This window comes from Paramormyrops kingsleyae, chromosome 8 (assembly GCF_048594095.1).
Source record: "Paramormyrops kingsleyae isolate MSU_618 chromosome 8, PKINGS_0.4, whole genome shotgun sequence".
Taxonomy (NCBI): domain Eukaryota; kingdom Metazoa; phylum Chordata; class Actinopteri; order Osteoglossiformes; family Mormyridae; genus Paramormyrops; species Paramormyrops kingsleyae.
Window position 1 is genome coordinate 20,894,488 of NC_132804.1, and position 23,158 is coordinate 20,917,645.

General features: G+C 43.5%; 1 protein-coding gene across 17 annotated transcripts in view; it reads right to left on the reverse strand.

Moving 5' to 3' along the window:
* Nucleotides 1-9,782: 9,782 nt before the first annotated feature.
* ptprt (protein tyrosine phosphatase receptor type T) overlaps nt 9,783-23,158 on the reverse strand; it is a 217,312-nt gene continuing 203,936 nt past the window's right edge. For all 17 annotated transcript variants that reach the window (XM_023795380.2, XM_023795372.2, XM_023795382.2 and 14 more), the window contains 7 exons: nt 19,322-19,471; nt 19,005-19,178; nt 18,059-18,190; nt 17,026-17,151; nt 15,867-16,030; nt 12,298-12,433; nt 9,783-11,171 (listed from right to left, as the gene is read on the reverse strand). In XM_023795380.2, coding sequence (XP_023651148.1) covers nt 11,118-11,171; nt 12,298-12,433; nt 15,867-16,030; nt 17,026-17,151; nt 18,059-18,190; nt 19,005-19,178; nt 19,322-19,471 — 936 coding nt within the window. In that variant the 3' untranslated portion in view covers nt 9,783-11,117. The remainder of the gene's footprint in view (nt 11,172-12,297; nt 12,434-15,866; nt 16,031-17,025; nt 17,152-18,058; nt 18,191-19,004; nt 19,179-19,321; nt 19,472-23,158) is intronic.

Sequence of the window (23,158 nt, forward strand, 5' to 3'; positions counted from 1 at the left end):
AGTTCGTGTTTTTCTGAGTGTACTTATGCTGAAACGCCAGGCACTTACGTTTATTCCAAATTTTTAATCATTCAGCAGACGGGGGTGCTTGAAATGTGAATTTTTAATTTATTTTTAGTAATTTTTTCGCTCTGTCGAAACTCGAGAAAAGCAGTGCATTAAATTAATAAAATAATCTGTACGTTTAATGTAGATTAAAGTCAGTAAGTTTAACCCCATTGGCGGAAAAAGAGAAATTATTTAATTTCGCTGCGAAGGCAGTGTGGCTTGATGAGGAAGCTGCAGGGTGAAGAAAATTAGCCATAAAAATCGTACATTATGACTCGTCTAATCTTTGGTGCCGCTTCAGTTTAGAGGTGTAACGTCAGGATGCTGCATTGTGTAATTAATCAATAAGTAGTGAAAGAAAAAGGGAAGCGCGACGAACCTCCTCTACCTGCGGAAATATACCCCTTCCGATTCAACATAAACATAACTTTTGCCGAGGCTGTGGATTATTAATGTGAAGCCATCCATTTTTGCTGCCCCTTCCAGGTAATTTATACAGCTGTCTTCTATTCCCTGCCCTTTCTTATATATTTTCTGCGCCCCTTTCGTGATCGTTAAGACTCTAATCACTTTAGTCATGACACGACGTCCAAATCGCCTCGGATTATGCATGCAGACTCAAAGGTCAGTGCGCCTCTTATTAGCTTTTGCAAAGCTTACATAAATTAGGTCGATGTTCCCTTTGTCTTTCTATGCTGCTTAATGGTCCGTTCTCTCGTAATTGCGTCACTTGTTTGCTGTATACATGTACTTATAGTTTGCGGCGTGAAAGATTAAGTTGTTATCAATAGTTGGAGACAATCATCTGCTGTATTCTATAATTGTCCCTCAATCTGAAGAAACGACGGACATTGGGAGGGGTTGCTCATCTCAGTTTTCAGAGCGCTAAATTACATGCTTTTGGCCAGTCCTGGGGGGAGGGACGCTGTCCCCCGCCCCATCAACATCTACACACGTGAAACACTTTGTGACGGATGACTATTAGCTGGCCAAGCATAAGACATAAATTAGGTGATAATGAGACGCTAATTAGCAATTAATTAATTGTTAGACAACCTTCCTACACATCCCCTCTATGCATAAAACGACTCATGAATACCCACTGGAAGGATTTAATAGCAGCAAATTTGTTGCCCATTTCCATTGCTTATTGCTAAGCACTGTAATTAAGAGTGTGTTAAGGGTCAGCAATTTAACAGATTTTTAAATCGTGTTCTTTTGAATTTTTTAAAATACCATTTTTTGCTTGCTGTGCCTTGCGCTGGACTGGCATCCTCTCCAGGGTGTGCCCCAGCGTCGTGCCCTATAATGGCCTGGCGTATAATAATGGGTATACACACACACACACACACACACACATATATATATAATAATGTGTGTGTGTGTATGTATCAGTTATTTACTGCCCATGCAGCTGCTTGACCTGGGATGACAATGCTTTTCATTTGATGAGAGTCCTGAGAAATGCCAATGTCCAGCGTTTTAAATGAGCCTGAAGTGGCCATTAAAGACACAATCCCTTGTCGCTCTCAAATGGGTGCCATAACACCCTCTGAATGACAATTCAGTGCAGCCATTAAAGCTTGCATGTGTCCGCTCCGTGACTTAAGAACATTCAACCTGGGGCCACCGTCTTCTTAGGAGTGCAGTTGCAAGTTATGGAAATGAATGTGAATAAATTTTAAAGTGTTTAAGCCCAATTTGGTGAACCACACAGTCCTGTTAGACGATTAAACGTGATTCTGTGCTTTTGCATTATTTTCAACCCTGGCAGGTGAAACAAAAACGAGACCAATCTAATGAATGAATGAAGAATTACACTTTTTCCAAGTTCAGTTTTTGGTTCTTCATACAAGGACTGAATATCATACATCAGATAATGATTGTATTTTTCTCAGCAGAGGACACTGCTGGAAACCTCTCTCCCATAGGGCAGGGGGTGAGCTGAGGGTGAACCTAAAATCTGGAGGCATCTTCTACTTCGGTACGCTGAAATCAGCTCCGCAATTTAAACAATTTTGCCTCATATGTGGAGGTGCTTGATTGGAGGTGAAGGATGAGATGGTTGCCTTGCTAAACATTAGGAATTAATCCTTAATCATTAGCACTATCTTGCCACACCAGCTGAAACCCCCAAAATTATCCTTCCGGGGAGCGGGGGAGCATATGTTGTTCTGTCCTTTTCGCCCTCTTTACTTTTCCAGGTGAATCCCTAGTGCTGTGGGTGCAGATCTGGATTCTCTACTGCACACAGAGCAACAAACAAAGCAAAGAAACAGATGGATTTGTACAGGACCAAGTCCTCTTGACAGAACAGGGCAATATCATAATGACATGTGGAATTATAGCATGTAAGCGCTATGACACCGGTGCCTCACACCTACAAAGCTAGTGGTCAACAATTACTCCAACCTGTGCGTATGGAGCTTGCATGTTCTATGCAGTTCTATGCAGTTCTATGCAATGGCGTTATTTGATTTATTGTTCGGTAATTGTGGATGAATGAGAGATACTTCTGACAAGAGGGCAAAAATGAAATTAATTCTAAAAGGCCAGAGGTGTGAGATGTGAAATCTAAAAGAAATCCGGAAGCAAAAGGAAGAATGGCTTTAATTAATGTACTTAATTAAAAGTTACTCTTTTACGATTGCATTGGCTTGCAGTGTTGCCTCACACATTTAGGGTTGAGGGTTCAAATTCCATGCTCTGTTTTCCTGTTTTTTCCAAGTACTCCAGTGTCCTTCCAAAGGCATTTTGTTAGATGAAGTTGTGTCTCTAAATGGCCTGTAGTGCATGCTGATCTGATCCCAGGTGACTGTTTAATGTTTAACAAGCATGATAACATAGGTTGGCTGGTTTTATGGTTTCTAACTCTAGGCATGGGGATGCTGCCCTGCAGTACTCTGACTCTGCATTACCACCAACGACCCCGTTTTTTCCCCAGACTTTCTGGACTGTAATGGACCTGCTTTCCCGGAAAAATAGACATTATATATATATATATATATATATATATATATATATATATATATATATATATATATATATATATCATCATACAAACACAGTAAACATCACAAGTATAAAGGACAATCTCTATTGTCTTTTGTCTATCTGTTTTTATACTTTTGTCTTGACACAAGTACATATTGCATTTGTTTTACAGCTGCAGGTAACTGTGAGAAAGAACAGGAAGTTAGGACAGTCCATTAAAAGTTGAGAAATCCATTTCCTTACCTTTTACGATAACAGGTATCTAGTCGGTCCAGGTATCTTAAAACCTTGGTATCAGCGATGCAGCAGCAATGAATTCTGGGTGCTCTATAATAGTGGCAAAACTCTCCCCCATCTCAGATCCGATGGCAGTAGCAGGGGGATTGCATGGCTTTGCAGAGATCCTATCCAGTCCTACTTTAAATGTGGTACAATGTCAGAGTCACCCCCCCCCCCCCAGTATGAGCCCTGGTGTCACACTAGACTCATTATCAGCAGACAAAAGCATGTTCCTGATCTATGTCTTCTCTTTTGCTATGTTCATCTGATATATTTTTTCTGCGATTTACTATTTTTTTCTCCATGTTTGCGAGTTCCCTCCTGCGGCCCAAAAACACATCAACACAGGTGAATCATTGTCTGTAAATCACCCAAGGTAACTGTCCCCTGCCTTCTCCAGGGTGTCCCTGCCTTCTCCAGGGTGTCCCCTACCTTCTCCAGGGTGTCCCTGCCTTCTCCAGGGTGTCCACTGTCTTCTCCAGGGTGTCCCTGCCTTCTCCAGGGTGTCTACTGTCTTCTCCAGGGTGTCCCCTACCTTCTCCAGGGTGTCCCTGCCTTCTCCAGGGTGTCCACTGTCTTCTCCAGGGTGTCCCTGCCTTCTCCAGGGTGTCTACTGTCTTCTCCAGGGTGTCCCTGCCTTCTCCAGGGTGTCCCTGCCTTCTCCAGGGTGTCCACTGCCTTCTCCAGGGTGTCCACTGCCTTCTCCAGGGTGTCCCTGCCTTCTCCAGGGTGTCCCTGCCTTCTCCAGGGTGTCCACTGTCTTCTCCAGGGTGTCCCTGCCTTCTCTAGGGTGTCCCCTGCCTCACACACCATTTTTCCTGATTCACAGTGACCTTGGACTGGAACAAAAGAGATGAAAAATGGATGGATGCACTTAAGTTAAAGTATATTTGTAAACTGTAATAAATGTGTAATAATTATTCTTTTAAAATAGTAGCTCCATAAAAATGCTTCCTGAGTACAGCCGCTTAAGTGCAATTCTTCATTTCCCACACTGATGGCCCTTTGGTTTTAAACATTATAAAAATCAAATCCCATGGTGGAATGGTATTTACCATCACTCATTGCCTGTTCAACCCAGTGGGAACCAGTGGGGATTCAGTTAAACCAGTCAAGTATCAGGAGCATGTGACAAGCATGTTTGTATACTAGACCAAAAATAGGCCACATGGCTCATTCATCTAGAGAAGATTCTTCTTTGCCATGCGAGTGGCTCAGCTGCAAAGCCATCTCAGCTATCACAGGTCAAGTAATAAAAATGTCACCTTTCAACACCACTGAGTGCCATAACGTGCCCATCCTCTGGAATACATAAGATGTGGTTTTATGGGAATCTAAGGCTGAAATACTAATTTATTTCAATGAGTAGACTTGGTTGAAGATTGTGTAGTGTTCAGCTTGTCCGCTGGGGTCCCCACGAAGCACAGCAACACGTGCATATTTACCCTGTAGCCGCTACATGCCACTGGGGTCCAAATTAAAGGCCGGAGAGACCCAAAGTGCCACTTAATTACTCTGATAGTGTTTCATTATGAGTCTTCATTACTGGACCATTACTTGGTGCATTTAATAATGGCACATAAAACCTCATGTATTCAGTACTGGAAGTTCTCAACCTCTTGAGTAGGTTTCCTTTGACTTTTCTGGCTTTCTTTCCCAGTTCTCTGAATTCCCATGTGTGACTGTGTGTATGTGTGTGTCGCGTGACTTGTATTCAGCGCTTCCTGGGATACATTCCAGGCTCATTGCGAACCTATAATGGTTAAGTGGTAGGATAATGTGTTGATTATTAGTACGTAGCAGTTTGTAAGGCTACGGCGTTAGATTATAAACCGGGATTGACAGCTCGTGGAGTTTTACTTACACAAAAATGTTCTGAAGGCAGAAGGAAAAGTGATTGGTTCAGAGAGATAACCAATCAAATTGTAGAGGAGATGGGTCCAAGCAACTAGAGGAGGGGGGACCAACACATACAGTATGATTGGTTGGCCCCACCTCCTTTAGTTGCTTGTACCCACCTACTCTACAATCTAAAATAAGTTACATTTTATTATGTAAAAATTTATCCAAAAATTTGCAGGATAATGGGGTTATGCTGTGTCCTGATATTTCCTCTCCTCAGCATATAATTCACTGTCTGTGTTCCCACTTAGTGCCGAACCAGCATAAAAATAACTCACAAACTCTTGGGCTGGTTCCACCAATCATATTACGTGTGAGCTGGCCTGCCAGTTTGTTTGGCCGTTATCGAAACAGAAGGCTTTAACTTTACCCGCCCCCTCAAAAACATGTCGGTCTCAAGCCACCAGTTAGATTGTGTTGAAACCATAGAAATCGAGGCTATTACACTACTTTGGGAATGTGGCTAATGAACATTTCCATCAAAAGATTACTCATCAGCATCAGGCACAGAACAAAGCTTTTGTTATGCAATTTATTTCATTGTGTAAGTTCTGTTCATTCTGGCAAAGCATACAGCAAATGTTTAGTTGCCAAACGACTGCTGCAAGTGATTGTGTGCAGTAATCACATGAAGGCACAACTCGTAAACAACAGTAATATTACACTCTAATGCAGCATCATAAATAATCTTATTTGGCAATGGTAACAAGGCCATCAGAGCCGTCAGTCTCAGTCGGATTCAGAATCCAGTTCCTCAACTCAATCTACCTGTCATGTCTGCCTCACCAGCTCTGTGGACCAAGACATAACCTTGATACACTCATTAACTCGCGTCAGCGCTTCTCGGAGGGAAGATTCTCTCCTCTCCTGATGTTGCAGCTGGAGTGGCAATCAGCTGTGATACCAGTTGATTTGATTAGATAAACAAATGATGTGGTACCGGTGTGAGCGTGCAAGCAGGAAAAACCGAGAACTAGGCCAGGATTATTCTCTCTTCACTTATTTTCTGATTCCAAAAGAGGTGGCGCACTAATTATCTTTTCTTCTAAAAGTCTCATCAATCAGGAACTCGATCTTCTCCGCTGGGCCTCTGTGAAAGACCGTCGCCCACTCCGATCGCTGCCCCCACGGGATCTGTGAATCAGAGAGAAAGAGGTTGAAGATGTAATTACAAGCCCATCCCTGTCGGGGATTTTATGGACAACAGTCTAGGTTTCGGATTAAATTGGACTGCAAAATATGTGCTTGGCAATCAAATCTCTTGGCCATAAACCGGGTGGTAAGTGGGATAAAGTGGGCTGTATACTTTTATTGTTGTTAATGTGGGATTTGAAAGAGACTGTAAGGCCTCATAAAATAGCGAGGTCATCGTGGCCAGCTGCCATATCTCACCTAATGTAAATGCCTTTGCTGTCATATTTCTTGAAGTCCATTATTTTTAAACCCAGGGGTCATAAAATTTGTGCTAACTTATTCATATTCTGTCCCGATGACAGTTGTTTTTTTTTCTTTTTTTCAGAATTATGGCTCTATAGTCTTGCGTTAATGATACTTTTGCACAGCATAAAGTTTTTATGTTCCATGTATTAAAAAAAGAATTACACATTGCATTAAACGTGGATGATTTTTAGAAGATACAATGTGAGTTTTGAGAAAATCAAGAAAAAATAAATCAGGTTAAGTACTAGTAACCCAGTTTTACCTGAGATTTAATGAAACCCAGATGTCCCAGAGTTAATATGTACTGAGAAACTAACTTAGACTTTTTGGTCCCAGAGCACTTTACCTTGTCTGATTCATGTGATTATTTATCGTTTTGCTTTTGGAATTGGTTTGTTTCGTCTTTGTCTTTTAGTGCCATGTCCAGGTTTTGGGATCCTCCAGGCTAAATTGCCTATCAGCACTTTCTCCAGCAAAGCCTTGTTCTGGAACCTTCCATCGAGTCAATGGTTACCTGTTTCTGTGGCATCCTATCCAGCATACTGTAGGAAAATCAGACAGAAAGTGCAGCAGAAAGAACACTTGTCTGATTTCATGACAGTAAAACCAAGTTTATGTCTATTTTCTGACAAGTGTTGGTGAAGACAGAGCTGAGGACTCCAAGTCCACATACTACAAGTGATGGAAGTCAGAGGTCAGAATGATTTTTGTTCTCTGATTTATGTCAGTGATGGGAAGAACGAGGCTGAGAAATCCACAGGGGGTCAGATTACCAAGACCCGTCAGTCACAAGCCAATGACAACCAATAAAGCAAACAGCACCAATGAGGTTAAACGGTGGGTAACTGACAGTGGATAATAGCTTGAACTACCATGGAGCTCCAAGCCTCATTTCTCTCATCAATGGTTCAGCATCTTTCTGTGGAGCCCCTAGCATCTTTTTTACATGTTGGGTAACTTACCTGGGGAGAAACCCTCATACCTTGCACTTCTCATCACATTCAGTATGAAATCAGGGAGAAGAGAGACTTGATAGAAGCTCAGAAGATCAGGAAACTGTGTGGGAGCCCACTTACCAATTAAACTCATTAATATTCTGCACCCTCTTCTTGTTACCAATGTTCATCAACTCTGCGGCACAATCATTTTGCAGCATCTGAGCATCTCAGTGTTCTTTTTACATTTCCTGGGATTAAATAAATCGTCTTCTTTTTGTCTGAGGACAATAATGATGTCTTTGTGAAGCCTGTAATCATCACCACATGATGGGCATACTGTAACTTTCAGAGCAGGCAGCGGCAGAACATCAGGCGTGTTATGCGGAGCTGTTTTCACTTTAATAAGATAATAATGTACTGGAGAAATTCAAATGGATACAGGCCTTCTCTATGCTCAGGCGCTGCAGCAGCATCTGTATACTTCAAACAACTTGTGATCAATATAGGTCAACAAGTTAGATGTATGTTATTTATTTATTTATTTTTACATTGCTCTAGGGTATGGAATTTGGAATCGTGACTTAAGATTGTTTATATATATTTTTAACTATTTATCACGAAGTATATTTTACTAAAGTCTGTAGTGATTCGGGCTGTAAAAGTTTCTGAATGTCCTCTACAGCATGACCTTTCCTGGGTCTCGGCCTGCAACCTTCAGGTGATCAGACCCTGTTGTTTAGCCCTAAATGTCTTGATGGCTTCATTGTTGCTAAGCCCATTGAAAACTGAGGGAACAGAATGGAAGGTAGTGAGTAAAGGAGCCGGCTATTCAGATACTTAATTAAGACTATTTGCCTTTGTTGAGGTTTAGTGAACAAAAGCATTGAAGAAAAAGACATGTACTGTATGGTTGACTGAAGAGCATAGTCAATATGCTCACCACAGGGGTCTCAGACCCAAAAAAAGCGTGGTGTGAAGTTTGAGAGACACCTGAGTCTCTGCGTTTCCACAAAACCCACATACCACAGAAAGATCAACCCCTGGGCCAGTGGAGATCAGATGTTGTGTACAAACCCTGCCTTGTTCTTTATTTGTGATGTTTGTTTATGGGATGGAACTAGACTCTCCACCAATGAAGCTGTAATTTGTTTTTGTGGCTTTCAGTCAGCAGCTTTGATTGGAACAAATTTGGTGCCAGAACACAAAACATCTGGTTGAGCTCTGTGTACATTAAACTGAAGGAGGAGGACAGTGACATGATGAAGTGTCCACGCAATGTAAAACCACAGCCATGTGATTAACTTGAATGAACTACATTCAGGCTTTTACTGGAGGAGCCACCGATTGAGAGTGAACGTCAGTCAGCATTGTGAAGCAGTACATGTCAAGAACGTGGGAATTTAAATTTGGATTCATTTAAATTTTCCAGTCAAAGCTGCTGTCAGAGAGATACTATTTATGGATACTTAATGTTCAGTAGAAATTACTTTTTTAAACCCATCTTCCAAGCACTTATCTTGAGGAGGGTCATGGGGGACCTGTAGCTGTTCTAGGAAGCACAAACCACCTCAATGGAATGAGGGACAAGGTGGGATTCAAACCTCCTACGACAGCATGGTTAGCATTGCTAACCACTGAGCCACCCAGCTACCTTCAAAACTTCTTACATTTTTAAAGAGCCACCAAATTAGTTTTCAAACAATTACTTAGTTTGCTTTCAATGCATTTGGCTGTAATTAACAACAGTATCTTCCCAAATAAGCTACTAGCCAGCCTTATCATTCAACATTGAGATTAATGCTCCGTGGAGTCGAGCCCACCTAAATGCCAGTAAAATCTGGAAGGATGACCTTTGCTTTAAACAAATCTGTTGGTGTGCCTCGAGGCCAGAAGAAAATCGGGCAATTAAAGTAAACACTTCGTCGTGGGTGACAACCTCATATTCGCAATCAAGTCACATCCTGGATTTACAAGTCAATCAAGTTAGATAATGACACTTGTCTATTTCTCCCTGTCAACCACTGCCACGGAGCCCACGGAAGATTACAACTGTCAGTCCAACCATGCATGACTATGGCAACAGATTACCTTTATTGTATTTAAAATAGACCGTTTAAAACAACTTACTCGGAATACATGTCACACTGTGGTTGTGAGAGTAAAACCATTGAACAGCTCTCATAATGTTAAATATTTTGGTCCCTTTATTAGTGTTACGACATTTCAAACAACAAAGCAACCATGGCATTTCAATCACCAAATCTAAATATCACATTGCTAGTATAAGACAAATAAAAATGTACAAATATGGGGATGAAAAATTAGCGAAAAAAAGCAAATGTAAACAAATCCTATTTTGTTTGCCAAGAATTTCTTCTTCGATGGAATAGCAGAGGCTGTGATTTGATTCTATTTCAGTGTAGGTGATTAAAAAGCTTCTTAGACAAACCCAACGTCACCTCTGCATCTGAGGAAGTCTGTGTGCATTTAGGCTTTGGACACAGATCTTATTGGTTTCTCTGAATGCCTTAGAAGTGTCATCCAGTAAGTTGTAGCAATTCGCTCAGGCCCTATAATGTCAGTGTGGCACTATCAAATAAAGCGAACGGAAAGGAGGACGTCACAAACGTGCACAAATACTGAGGTAAAGAAGAGGCTTCTGGAAATTAAAGTGCAAATTACAAAACACGGGAACCACAAAGAAAACACCGGAACAGTGTGGGAGAAAGGGGCAATGGGGGGGGGTCGCGCCTCATCAGTGAGACACACACCGTGCCGTCGCTCCTCGCACCAGGAAAAAAAACCACACCCGCACCAGGTACCTACAGGTCTGATTGTCTGTCTAGTGCAGGAAGCCGTGGAGGCAACAGAGTTCAGAAAGAAAAAGGAGCAATTAAACCAGCCAATAGCCGACGCTGAACACTCAAACGTTTACAAACGGGTTCTTTCTGTACAGTGTGCGTACATGTGTGTGTGTGTTCCAACCCCTGGCGTCTGAACCATTGAGACCGAAGTTGTACAAAAGTGATACCTGTGGCCATGGGGTGCTGACTCAGCTGGGATTACCTGCCGTCAGGCTGAAGAAGATGCAGAAACACACGGAAGGTGTGCTTTTATCTTTGTTTTTTTAGCTGATGTTGCCACTGAATCAGCATGTTGTATCGTTCTGTTTGTTTATTTCTTTTCTTTTTACACTGGTGGGGGGGAGGGGGGCATAACATTCAAGGCAAATATCGAAAAAGAAAGTTACTGTACAATATCACATTACAGCCCAGGATGCACGAGTCGACTCTGGACACTGAAAGCAACGTATTAACACAATGTCTTTCTTTGTGTTTACAGTGACCGAGGGGCAGGGGGAGGGGATGGGGGTCCAGCGCACAAAAAAGCCCCAGTCAGCAGGACGGTTCCTCGCGTGTGGACGTCCTCGGCTCTCTGCCACAAACACGGTGGCCGGCTCTCTGCCATAGTCTGCAAGGGGGGGTAATGGCACATCTGCTCCATCCACTGGACCCCTCAGAAGGAGCTCAGGCTCTCCAGGGCGACTTCATAGCAGAACTTGTACTGCTCCTGAAAATGAACCAACATCCCATTTGTACACCACTTCTGGCTGACATTTTCCACGGCTAATATTATTTTTTCCTCCTGAAGAGTGAAAACTGACTCAGGTACACAGATTGCACTGAAATACTCTGCAATATTGCACGGTAACACATCTCATCCACATGGTGCCAAGGAGAAAACACGACCTGAACTGAACATCTGCAGATGGTGCTAATGAAGCCTTACGACCTAGAGACCACGGATGCGTCATCTTCTGTGCTGCATCGGCTGCTTCTCAGCGGCGTTGCTCAGTAACACCACTAGGTGGCGTGGCTAGCCATAATGGATTGACAGTACACTTCATTCATGCGGGCAGTTTGTCGCTGGCAGGTTTGACCAATCGTTTTATTACGTGCAACTAAAATCATTCACAAGCAAGAATGAAGCCACTTAATTGCCACGCGAAAGAACTGAGGCCTGAACTGTGGTTTTATTACACTATGGCCTGGCAGAGTCGTCAACACGGACCGTAAAATCTCAGTGACATCCACTCACTCCCTGCATTTTCTGTATTTATTCTTCGTGCATTCAGCAAGTTATTCAATTTTGACAATAAAAACAAACAACACATGCAACACCATTCATCATTTCAACTATGCATGTACCCAATTTGTAGTTGTAAACTATGCGGGCAGCTAGGGGCACTAGGCTGGGGATATCCTGAACAGGACGCCACTCACATGTATGCAAACCAACACACAATCACATACTACAGGCAAGTTAGAGAAGTCAATTCTTCAGCATGTTTCCTAAATCACAATGCCTAATTACTAACGCTGACTAGTAAGTACTAAAAATATAATAAATACATAATAGCACAACACAAACAGTTATGTTAATAACAACATTGTCTATTACTGTATTACTGGCCTGGGAGGTTATGACGTTTTTATGCCCCTTGCCAACCACCATAGAAATTATCTGCACAATGGTTGTTCTCTTGTATGGCTTTCAGGGCCATTAGATAAATATCCACTGAAGGCAAAGCTGTGAAAATGTGCTATTTCATCTTCTTATATGAAAGTCTGTTTTTCCTTATCCTGTTTACCAGCGTTTTTGGGGGATCCTGAAAAAGACGGACATCTCCACCTACCATGGTCTCCACCATGTTGGACTTGTTGTTCCTCAGCGTCTTGACCGTGTGGAACACATCCACGATGTTCTGCTGCTGGATCATCTCACTGATGCTGCAGATGGCGCAGAAGGTGCCGCTGCGGCCGCCACCGGTGCTGCGACGACACAAGCAAAGTGTGACCAGATGCCACACTGCAGCATGGCTGCATCAAATCATCCGGGGCCTGTCTGTCTCTTCAATGAATGTGCCATGCGTCGCCCAGACTTAGCTTAGATATCAAAGAGATTATCATACCTTTAAATGCACATAAATGTAATCAAAACCTTTTTTCTTTGTCAAGAATTTCTTCTTGACCAGCCTGGGAAACATTGCCAGATCTAGAGATTTGCCATGTCATGGGAAAAATCACTGTAAAATTGTTGAATGATGTCAGGCTGCATTATTTAGAGCCTCAAAAGCACAAGCAACTGTTTTAAGCCCAACGAATGCAGGTAATGGTACAAGGGGGTTATTCTGGAATCTGGTCCAACTATTAAACCAGCCAGGAGAACAGGACTCAAAATCGATGTAATTCAGCCTGACACCGCAGACAGCTGACAGCGAGCCTGTAATGATCCTGTGTGCCACCGAACAGAAACCTGGCACTGAGAAGAAGGTATGTGGGAGGGTCTCACATGTTTTCATCCAGAAAGTTCCAGAACCCCCAAAGGAACAATTATTATGATAATTTTTATCTGAGCCGTTAGATATGGTCCAGTCTTGACAGTAAGCAGAACCTCACAAGAATATGATCAGGCTGGGTATGGATCAGTTTACAGGGGTGTCCTTCTTTTGTTTTAAGGGTAAAGGCATGTAGGTGGGATCAAGATGACAAAACTCAAAGAGTAAAAACAGGCAACTTGGTCAGAAGTACAATAAAACAAACCAAGCCAAATGTTGCTTGTGTTTCACAACTTGTAAGTAGGTCAGAGTCCGGTTATTGGGGATAAGTGACAACAACACAGCAATTTATACCGCAGAGCACAACAAAGGACAGGTGAAGCTAATTTAATTACACAAACCCCTTACAGAGACCCATCCTGCAGAGACCTTCCGCCAAGCTGTTTTCACCCAATCATGATTCACTGGAGCAATAAATGGCACCAATAAACCAAGAGATCAGTGATTCACACGAGAAATAGTAAAGATGCAAGACTGAATTCTAATAAACAGAAAATTGAAATCGTATGAAACGGCAAAAAAGCTTGAGATCTTCTAATTGCCTCGTGATGTCCTGAGATGTCTGAAGCGGAGTTAATCGGAGACTCCCATGATCCTGCAAAGATCTATTGTTCTTTTTTCAAGATGATTGCGAGATCAAAATCTGAAAGACCAAGCGGTGGCTGACGTAATTGCTGTACTACAGACATCTTGTTTTTCATTTGGGAGAAACAGAAGAGGAAAAACAATCATTTCATAGTTCCTGTTGTGTAGCAAGTAACAGAGAGTGACTAAGGAATGTGAAATTATTTTCAGATTTTTACACTTAAATTTTCCTGCATGGAAAAAATGTAACTGTTGACTTACGGGGGCTTCGGAGACCGAAACAACAGTGATATGAGATGAATATAAAGGAAGTGGGTTGACTTTGATATGCGGTGGCCGACACTGCAGCGGCCGGAAATGACAAGCTCCCGTGCTTTCATTAAATCCTCATCAATACCCTGCTAAGACTTCATTTTTAATCCCTGGGCTCTGTCTGCTATGCAAATATGTTCACGGTAGTAACATATAAGCCTAAAAAGCTGCAATTAAACATCAAGGCAGCCATTCCAGCTGTTCTATTTCAGATGAGAGTGTAGGTCACACGTTCTGAGTAAGTGCTTGATGCACGTGGACCTATTGAGAAACTTCACTCAGGGAACTAGTTTCTGGTTCAGCTCCTAACTCCAGTCCAACGTCATGGTAAAGGAAGGGGGGGGGGGAGGGGCAAAGCCAGTCATCCCTTTAAGTGATACAGACATTCCCTGAGGCATTATCTGCTGATGGGGGGGGGGGGGGGGGGAGGGGCACGACGTGACTATCTGGCAGAAAATAAACACAACGGCGGAATTTGGAACCAACTGCGTCCTAATTGGAACTGTACCACCAGACCACTGCTGATGGGGGGTGTGGGGCACTCCTATTTACTTATTTACTTTCCCGCCTTGCGGGTAAACAAGTCTAACTGGGCGTCTCCTCACGGGCCGCGCTGTTTCTCGAAATCAGATTAGGTGGCCATTTCTGCTTTGTTTATTCTGGCTAGAGCGTGTGCCACGGTCGAAGGCGTCCCAATAGCACACACACACCAGGACATACGGGAAGTGCTTTTAAGACGGTTTTTACCCCAGTATTATAGTACTTACATGGAGGCCTGTTTGACATATTTTGATAAACCTCATTTTGAATTCTTGCTCAGTGCAGTAATTTAGCTTATGACCTTGTTGTGGGGGTTCTCCAAGTCTACAGTGACATGTTTGGCTAACAAATAGTGATGCAGAATGCTACCCCATCCATGTAATAGTTTAAATGAAACTATTTAAGTCTGGGCTGAAATTAAATATTAATCAGGGGTAAGCTGAGAGAATGGCAGCTGTCTCAGTTTGTGAAAGCAGGCGAAGGGATCGTTAAAGTGACATTTGTCGCGCTGCTCCGGCGGGCTGAGGGGACAGCGGGAGAACTTAACCCTTCATTGACAGCACCAAGGGAAAGACTGTAAAAATCACTTTAATCCATTGGTGGAATTCTTTTCTCACTGGAAATCACATATAAGAAGAAATATACAAGTGTATTTAGATACATATTCATCCATCCAAAATTTCTTTATCTATTTCATGGTCAGCCTGGAGTCCCTCGCCCGAAGCAGAGGTGATCAGGCAGGAGAAACCATGGACGGGATTTCGGTCATTTTAGAGGACACTCACATGCCCATGCAAACTCCACACACACACACGAAGCTGGTGGTGGGAATCAAACCCTTAACCTTGCGTGTGTGTCACCCCACAGTGCTACCTATTAATTATTACTACATATATTTTAATATCGGCGAATATCTTCAATAATTCTCAAATAACAGTACTGCCTCTGAACATGTATCTCAAAGTGCAGTCCACACATTTGGAAGTCAACAAACTAGAACGCATCATTGTTGATGTGCAACTAGTCATTTACTGCTATGACCTTCTACCTTCTATATTTTCCCCTAAAATGAAATATTATTAAAGTGCCACTTTACCTTTGACTGCTGTTACTGAACTAACAATAACCTAAAGCAATACATTTAACCCTATGCTGATTATTGAAGAATTCCTCCCCTGGGATCAATAAAGTTCATTTAACGTAATCTAATTATGAGCCACAGCACACGATGGATACGATGCATCATGAATATTGTAATTATTGTAATTAGCGTGTATAGGCACATATATGGATATATGTGTGTCATCCATACATTTTCCAGTACTGTGTCACCGTGGGGCTGCTATCCCAGACAGGGATTAAAAAAACACTTCCGGTAAGCGTGCGATGTAGCGGCAGGTTACTCGAGAGCGCCACAGTGTGGGACTCACAGGCAGTGCACCACGGTGCGACCGTCGCCCCCGTCGTATTGCTCCTGCCACTTGGCGAGGCGCCGCACCAGCTGCAGGATGGAGCGCTTGGACAGGGGGGTCTCGCGGTACGCCGGCCAGCCGATGAACTGGAAGTGCTGAACCAGGCGGTAGCCGTCCTGGGGCTGCGGGGAGAGCGTCACCACCGTCGCCGTCAGGACTAGTGAAATCACCCGCCTCCCACCCCTAAACATCACTTTATGTCCATACATGTTCTCATAAAAATCCATCTATCAATTCATACATTTTCTGTAACCGCTTATCCTTTTCAGGGTCACTGGGGGTCCGGAGCCTGTCCTAGAGACTATGGGCAGAAGGCAGGGAACAACACAGGATGGGGTGCCAACCCATCGCAGGGCACACTCACACACCATTCACTCACACATGCACACCTACAGGCTATTTGGTAACTCCAATTAACCTCAGCATGTTTTTGGCCTGTGGGGGGAAGCCAGAGAACCTGAAGAAAAGCCCATGATGACACGGGGAGAAACTCCACACACAGGGAACCCAGGACCCAGAGGTGCGAGGCAACAGTGCTAATCGCCGCACCACCATGCCACCCCTGTTCTCATAAAAATTTTAAATAAAATGAAGGAAGTGGAAGGTCAGATGGGAGCCATGTTTCTTGGCTCGGGTTCTCGGTGGTGTGGGCACACGCCGGCCCGCTCCGTGCCAATCTGAGGCACTTCACAGCAGATTGGCGACGCTGCTGTGCCTCTTCACACTGCCGCCGGCTTGGTGGCCAGTAAATCCCGCCTGTCACCACGGGTTAGGGAGAGCGGCGTGGAGACAGGCCGGGCGATGGGGGGCAGCGTATGACCAACTTACGGGCGTGAGGGTGTGAAGTCGTGACGCACTGCCAGCGACTTCACACTCTGTCAGACGTGGTGACATCCAGGTCAGTGCCGACACGTCGCAGAAGATAACCGGGCCCATCGGAGCCATTTAAACCATTTAAAGTCCTGGAGATGAGCAGGATGTCTAGATGATGACCGCGGGGGCTTAGCCTTTTATTCCTGGGCTTCACTGACTATGTTCTACAGCATTGGCTTTTCCTTGTGGAGGAGGGGGGGGGGACATAACCGGAGGTGCGACGGGGAGGGGCGGTTGGTCATACCCGGGCCATGTTGCAGATCCTGAAGATCCTGTTGATGATGTCCTCGTCGATGTCTGCGGAGATGAACTCCACCTGGATGGGACCATAGCAGCAGGAGCTCTTCTCGGGCCAGTACTGCATGCAGAGCTAAGGGAAGAAGGGCAGCTCATGGCACAGATACCCCCTCTGGTGGCCAGAGGGACATCCCTACATCCGCCATCGGTGAACAGCTCAACCTACTACCATAGTTGGGCGTCTGAGGGAACACATGACATAGGGTTACTGACCCACCTCATGGAGTGACCCCCAAACCAAATGCAATGACAAAACAGCACCTTCCATCCATTCATCCACATCCATCCATCCATCTGCTTATACTGGGTCTTGGGGGGGGGGTGGGGGGGGATGTATCCCAAACAACATAGGGCACAAGACTAGGGTACACCCTGCATTGGATGCTAGCCCATCGTAGGGCACATACATGCCAATTAGCTTAAATGGAGGAAACCCATGCAATACAGAGAAAACATGCGAACAAGGCAAGATTCGAACCCACAACACTGAAAATTATAATGAGAGCTTTGAAATTGGAGCGCCATATGGATGATTTCCCTTCTCCCTTAAAATCAGACAAAAAAACAGGCGTTTGCAAATGAGCCGAGTATGGCACGTACTCAAGGACGATGCAGTAATTGATCATGCAGAGTTGGAAAACAGCAGGAGAATGAAATTTTTGGGGAAAGCCCATAGTGTAAAATTCACTAGCACCCCTTCAGTTTTTAGACTCTTTGTCAGCATAAAATTACCACATCTAAAAATACCTGCTTTTAATATTTCAGAACAAAATAATTTATTTTTGTTGATGTTTCAGAACATTCTTTGATACACACACATCGGAGGAGACTGTTGGCGTCTGGTAAAGGAGTATTTCGAGGCTTCGATGGAAGAGACCGGAATGATAAACCAGGTTGGGAATATACATGGGCTTGGAGGCCAGGACCAAGGTCAGGAAGAGGTGGGGACCCGAGCACGGCTTTCCGCTTTTCCTCTTTACCTGCGCTGCGTCCATCTCGTTCAGCATCACTATGGATGAGCAGTTGTAGTCAAACACCAGCCTCCAGAAGTCGGCCACCGTGTTGGGCAGAGGATGCTGGGTGACTATGAAGGCTGCTGGCTGCTTATGGCTCTGGAAATCGATAGGGTCAAATTTACATCAACTAAGCAAGTCACCCAACTGTACCTCTGCAAGACGAGTACAAACCAGGGCCATAGCTGGGAATTCTGGGCTCCCTGACAAAACGTCACATTGGGTCACAACAAACTGCTGTATACATTATTGTTTTTCATATGCAGGGGACCCTGAATCTGCCAGGATATCCATGCCCCTCTGATGCCCCTGGTTCACAAAGGCTAAAGGGATTTACACACAGAGAGAAGCTTTCACGCGAGAAGTACTGCATTTCAGCATGACACACTGCTGTGGACTACACAGTTCTACATGAGTAAGTTCTACATCATGATAAAAAACTCACCAACTACACAGGAAACACCAGGGCAAGGATTTCCTGCTAAATGTTCAAAAGTCACCCAAGGGTTAGGGCCTCCATTGAGAATTTGTAGCATTTAGTTAGTTTGGTATAACCCATGTGTGAGATGACAGAAGGTTCTGCCAAACACGCAAAGACATGCAGATGTGGTCTTTCATCAGAGACGCAATATCCTGTGTCACACTTCAGGAGAGAGAACGTCCAGCTACCTGTTCTACTGTGTCCCCTTGTTTCACTTTCCGTGTGTTGCAGCTAAGCATTCAGCTGCCTTTGTTTCAACCCTAATATTCAGTCTGATTTGCATATAGAACTATTTCGAGAAATTTCAATATATTCCATTTATCTGGAACTTGCATTCAAAAATACAGCATTTATTGAAAAGAATATGTACCAGTTTACTGATATTCAAGTCAGGGGAGTCAGGCTAACAGGCATCTCTGTGTAGACACTCACGTCCATAAGAGCAGCATTGATGTAGTTGCTGGTCTCTCCATCGACGGAGATGAGGAAGGGCAAGCAGCGGTCTACTGACAGCACGTCCATGCTGCGATTCTTGTCGTGGTTCCTGGGCAGCAGTCCCACGCTGCAGTCCTCTGGCCTCACCCGCGGGGTCACGATGTTCAGCGTCTGCAGACACGTCCGGCAACAAGACGGGCATTGGTTTAAAGGCGGGATGTAGGAGAGAAGCGAACATGCGAAACATGCCGGGAAACCCTGTGAAGCTGTGCTGGATTCTCACTGAGGTCAAGGGCAATGAGGGCGGCTCCTACCTGGAATTCATCCTTGATCTGACTGGAGTTAGTCTGAGGGTCCAGCCTGCTGATGTTATAGTATATTTCTCTGAATTCACAGACTGGGATGGCCGTGTTGCCACACAGACAAGCTTCCAGGATGGCATCGTGGACAAAGACATACTGCTCCTGCAACGGACCAACCAGCTATCACCACTCTGCATGGCCTGCAGCACATCACCCAGACAGCACCCTCTCATACCTATTGAGGAGAAGCACAGAATATTCACTATCCACTAAATATTCTGGTTCATAATTACCTCTTACAGATCGGGCTTCTACATGCACCCAGGATAAACCTACACAAAGAGTTGGGAACATGCAGATTCCATACACACAGATCTGCTGTTGGATTCCAACCCCTGAAGTGTGTGGCAACAGCGTTACCCACTAAGCCCGGCCTATGATAATGCATATGGGGATTCAGATTTTTTTTACTGCAGTGTCCCAAATTTGATAATGCACATTATTTAATGGCCTGAATAACTACAGACTTTTTATGGGAGGTAACCAACCTGTTAAAGGGACCTAAATTGTGGCTTTAAGCAGCCACACAGCTTTAACAAAGCACAGCTTAATCCCCAGAGCAGACTCTCTAAATATTCCAGGCCAAAAAAGAGAAAAGCCTAATCTTAATTGTACAGTAGTTCTTTAACCAAGAGTGCAACATAGCTACCCTCCCCCAACCATTATCCACCTTGATCTTTCCAGCAGAGGAAACATTCTAAAGGATTAATTGCCTTTTGTTGTTTCGTGCAGGATTACTGTTGTAACTGTACGTCACACTGAACAAATTGCTGTGTGTCCATTACTGCCAGGGGCACCATTGACGTGTCTCTGGGTTTCTCGAGTACAATCATAATATTTTTAATGGACACAAACATCTGTGTTGGGATCTAAAAGGAAAAATAATCTCTAAGTGTGCAGTTCTAGTCTAGAAGCTCATTTTTATTAACTAAAACCAACAATTGCGTCTTTAACTCACAACTGCATTTGCAGATAAAAGTATAAATAAGTTGTGCTTATGTTTTATTACACATGAAAGAAAACATGAAAATGATTTGTTTCTTGAAGTGTGCAATTACATATCCAATCATCTGATTTAACAAAATTTCAAAAAACTACAAAAAGAAAACGTTTTTTGTTGGTCACCAAAGAAAAATTTAACAAGTAAATTTTTATATAAAGTAAATTTATGTGGGGGTGGCATGGTGGTGCAGTGGTTAGCACTGTTGACTCATACCTCTGGGACCCGGGTTCCATGTGTGTGGAGTTTGCATGTTCTCCCCATGTCATCGTGGGGTTTCCTCCAGTTTCCCCCACAGTCCAAAGACATGCTGAGGCTAATTGGAGTTACTAAATTGCCTGTGTGTATGTGAGAGTGTGCCCTGTGATGGGCTGGCCCCCCATCCTGAGTTGTGCCCATAGCTTCTGGGATAGGCTCTGGACCCCCCGTACTCCAGAAGGATGATTTGGTGATTTGGAAAATGAATTAATGAAAATTTATCTGATTTTCCATCCATCCATAGTTGCTAATTGCATGTTCTGACCCCTGTATATGGTACCATACCTTTTTACTTAAAAAAAAAATCACAACTAATTAGGGATACAAACTGCAGGTGCAATTAGTTTTACTGACTTTTCTTTGCACGAATCACTCAGGCTGAGCACACAAGACGCCTGACCAGAACTAAGAAAACACTTCCTAAACCATTTGACCGTGAACGTTTCTGCCCTGGGTCAGTTTTCCCCTTTTGTCTAAAATAATCCAGTCTTTTAAACCATATAAATATTATCTTAAGAGCATTAGAATACCGTCAAGAGGTTATACCATCTGCATATTCTTAGTTTTCCCAAGTTGTGGGCCGTTATGAATACATTTCAGGCAGGAGTGCGGCTCTTTGCCGTGAATGCAGATATCTTACGGCGATTCTCAGACGCTGGAAAGACAGCAGCCACGCAATTACGCTTCCAGCTATCCTTCGGCATTCACCCCGTCTGCTCTCTGTGCCCCCCCCCCGCCCCCCTACCCCTGACAGACAGCGTACGGATTCTTTTCACAAAGCCGTCTTATTTGTACGACGTCCTCTTTGGCTACTCTCACATTCAAGCAGCCCGACAGTCCAATATCATTCACTTCTCAATTTCAACCCTCGTTCCCTCCCCTTCTAACCTTGTCTGTTATGCTCAGTGAAAAAAACACTCAATTTTCATGCTTAAGAAAAAGGTACTCTACCATGTTACACCAGTCAAAGTCATCCAGTAAAATACTACTCAAGTAAAAATAAAAAATACCTGGTTTTAAAAGTAGTTAAGCAGAAACTACTACATATTAAAATCTATTGATCTTACAAAAAGCAACATATCCCTCTAAATTCACTCATATAATATATACTAATATAGCATTGTAAGTTACAGTGCATCACCATAAGAAAAATCATAATTTCGTTTTATTCAGAAAAAAAAGTGAAACTCGCCCAGCTTTCTGGCACAGATTAGTGGGATGACATTTTTATTCGGTAGAAAGCGAAAGATCAGTCTATGGGATAGATCGAAAAATAAATGATAAGTATTATGCTGGCCAGTACTTTTATAAGTAGTGACCAAACAAAAGCCTTGTCCTCCACAACCAAAAATGGCTGATCGTCCAATGCAATCATTACCATTTTTTCAGCAGTAGCTCAAGAGCTTCTAACTTTGAATTGTATTAACCAATATATTGTTTATCTCTGCATATTGTTTGTTCCATTTTCATAAAGACAATATCTAATGCAAACTAATAATAATACAGAAAGAAATATACTGCTCAAGAATTGTGAGAGAAAAATCGCAATCTGAGTGAAAAAAAATTGTGATTCATATTTTACCCAGAATCGTGCTGCCCTACTCGAGTGCGTTGCATGCAATAGGATCTTTTTCTGTTTGAATGAGTGATGATGGTCATGCAGAATGCATTGGAGTAAAAAGTTGTTATTTGGATGAGAAATGAAGCAAAGTCAAAGTTGCAACAACTTAAAATACTCAAACAAAGTACAGATCCCGAAAATAACCGACTTACGGACATCCACAAAGTATTTGTACTTTGTTACTTTACACCTTTGGCTGCCCACCCCCTGCCCCCGGAGCCCCCAGGGCAGACAGTGACTGTAGGTTAAGTCTCGGATGAAGTGGTGACTCTAGACCAGCCCCTGCCCCTTGGAGAGGCGGCGAGCTTCAGCCAGTTGGGTAAATTCTGTCACTGCCTCTGCTGCTGACATGCAGCTCAGGAACTGCTTGGGCAGTAATTGAGCGGATTGGCTAATTGGGCTGTCAGAGCTCTCAGCCCTCAGTCGAGCTTGGCCTGCTGCATGCCAGAGCCACAGAACACGGGATAATGGGGATAATTAGGGCTAACCTACAGTCACAAACCTTTAGCATTTTATTCTAATTGACTGACTGGACAGAGGGAAGAAAAAGTTTCCATGCTACTTGAAAAACTTTTTAAAGGCATTTAAGTGCAGATGTATAAAATCCTCCTCACTTGATCTCTGACCCAAAGGAGAAATGGTGGTTTAAGTGTTGATGTTTAAAATGGTCCCCACTCGATCTTTGACCCAAAAGAGAGACAGTAGTTTAAATGTTGATGTGCAAAATGGTCCCAACTTGATCTCTGACCCAAAGGAGAAAGGCTGGTTAAAATGTTGATGCATAAATGATCTGGACTCAATCTCTGACCCAAAGGAGAAATGGCGGTTTAAATTCTGATGTTTAAAAACAAGCCCCATCAATCTCTGACCCCATCAACAAGAAAGGAGGAAAGATGGATAACCCGTTGCC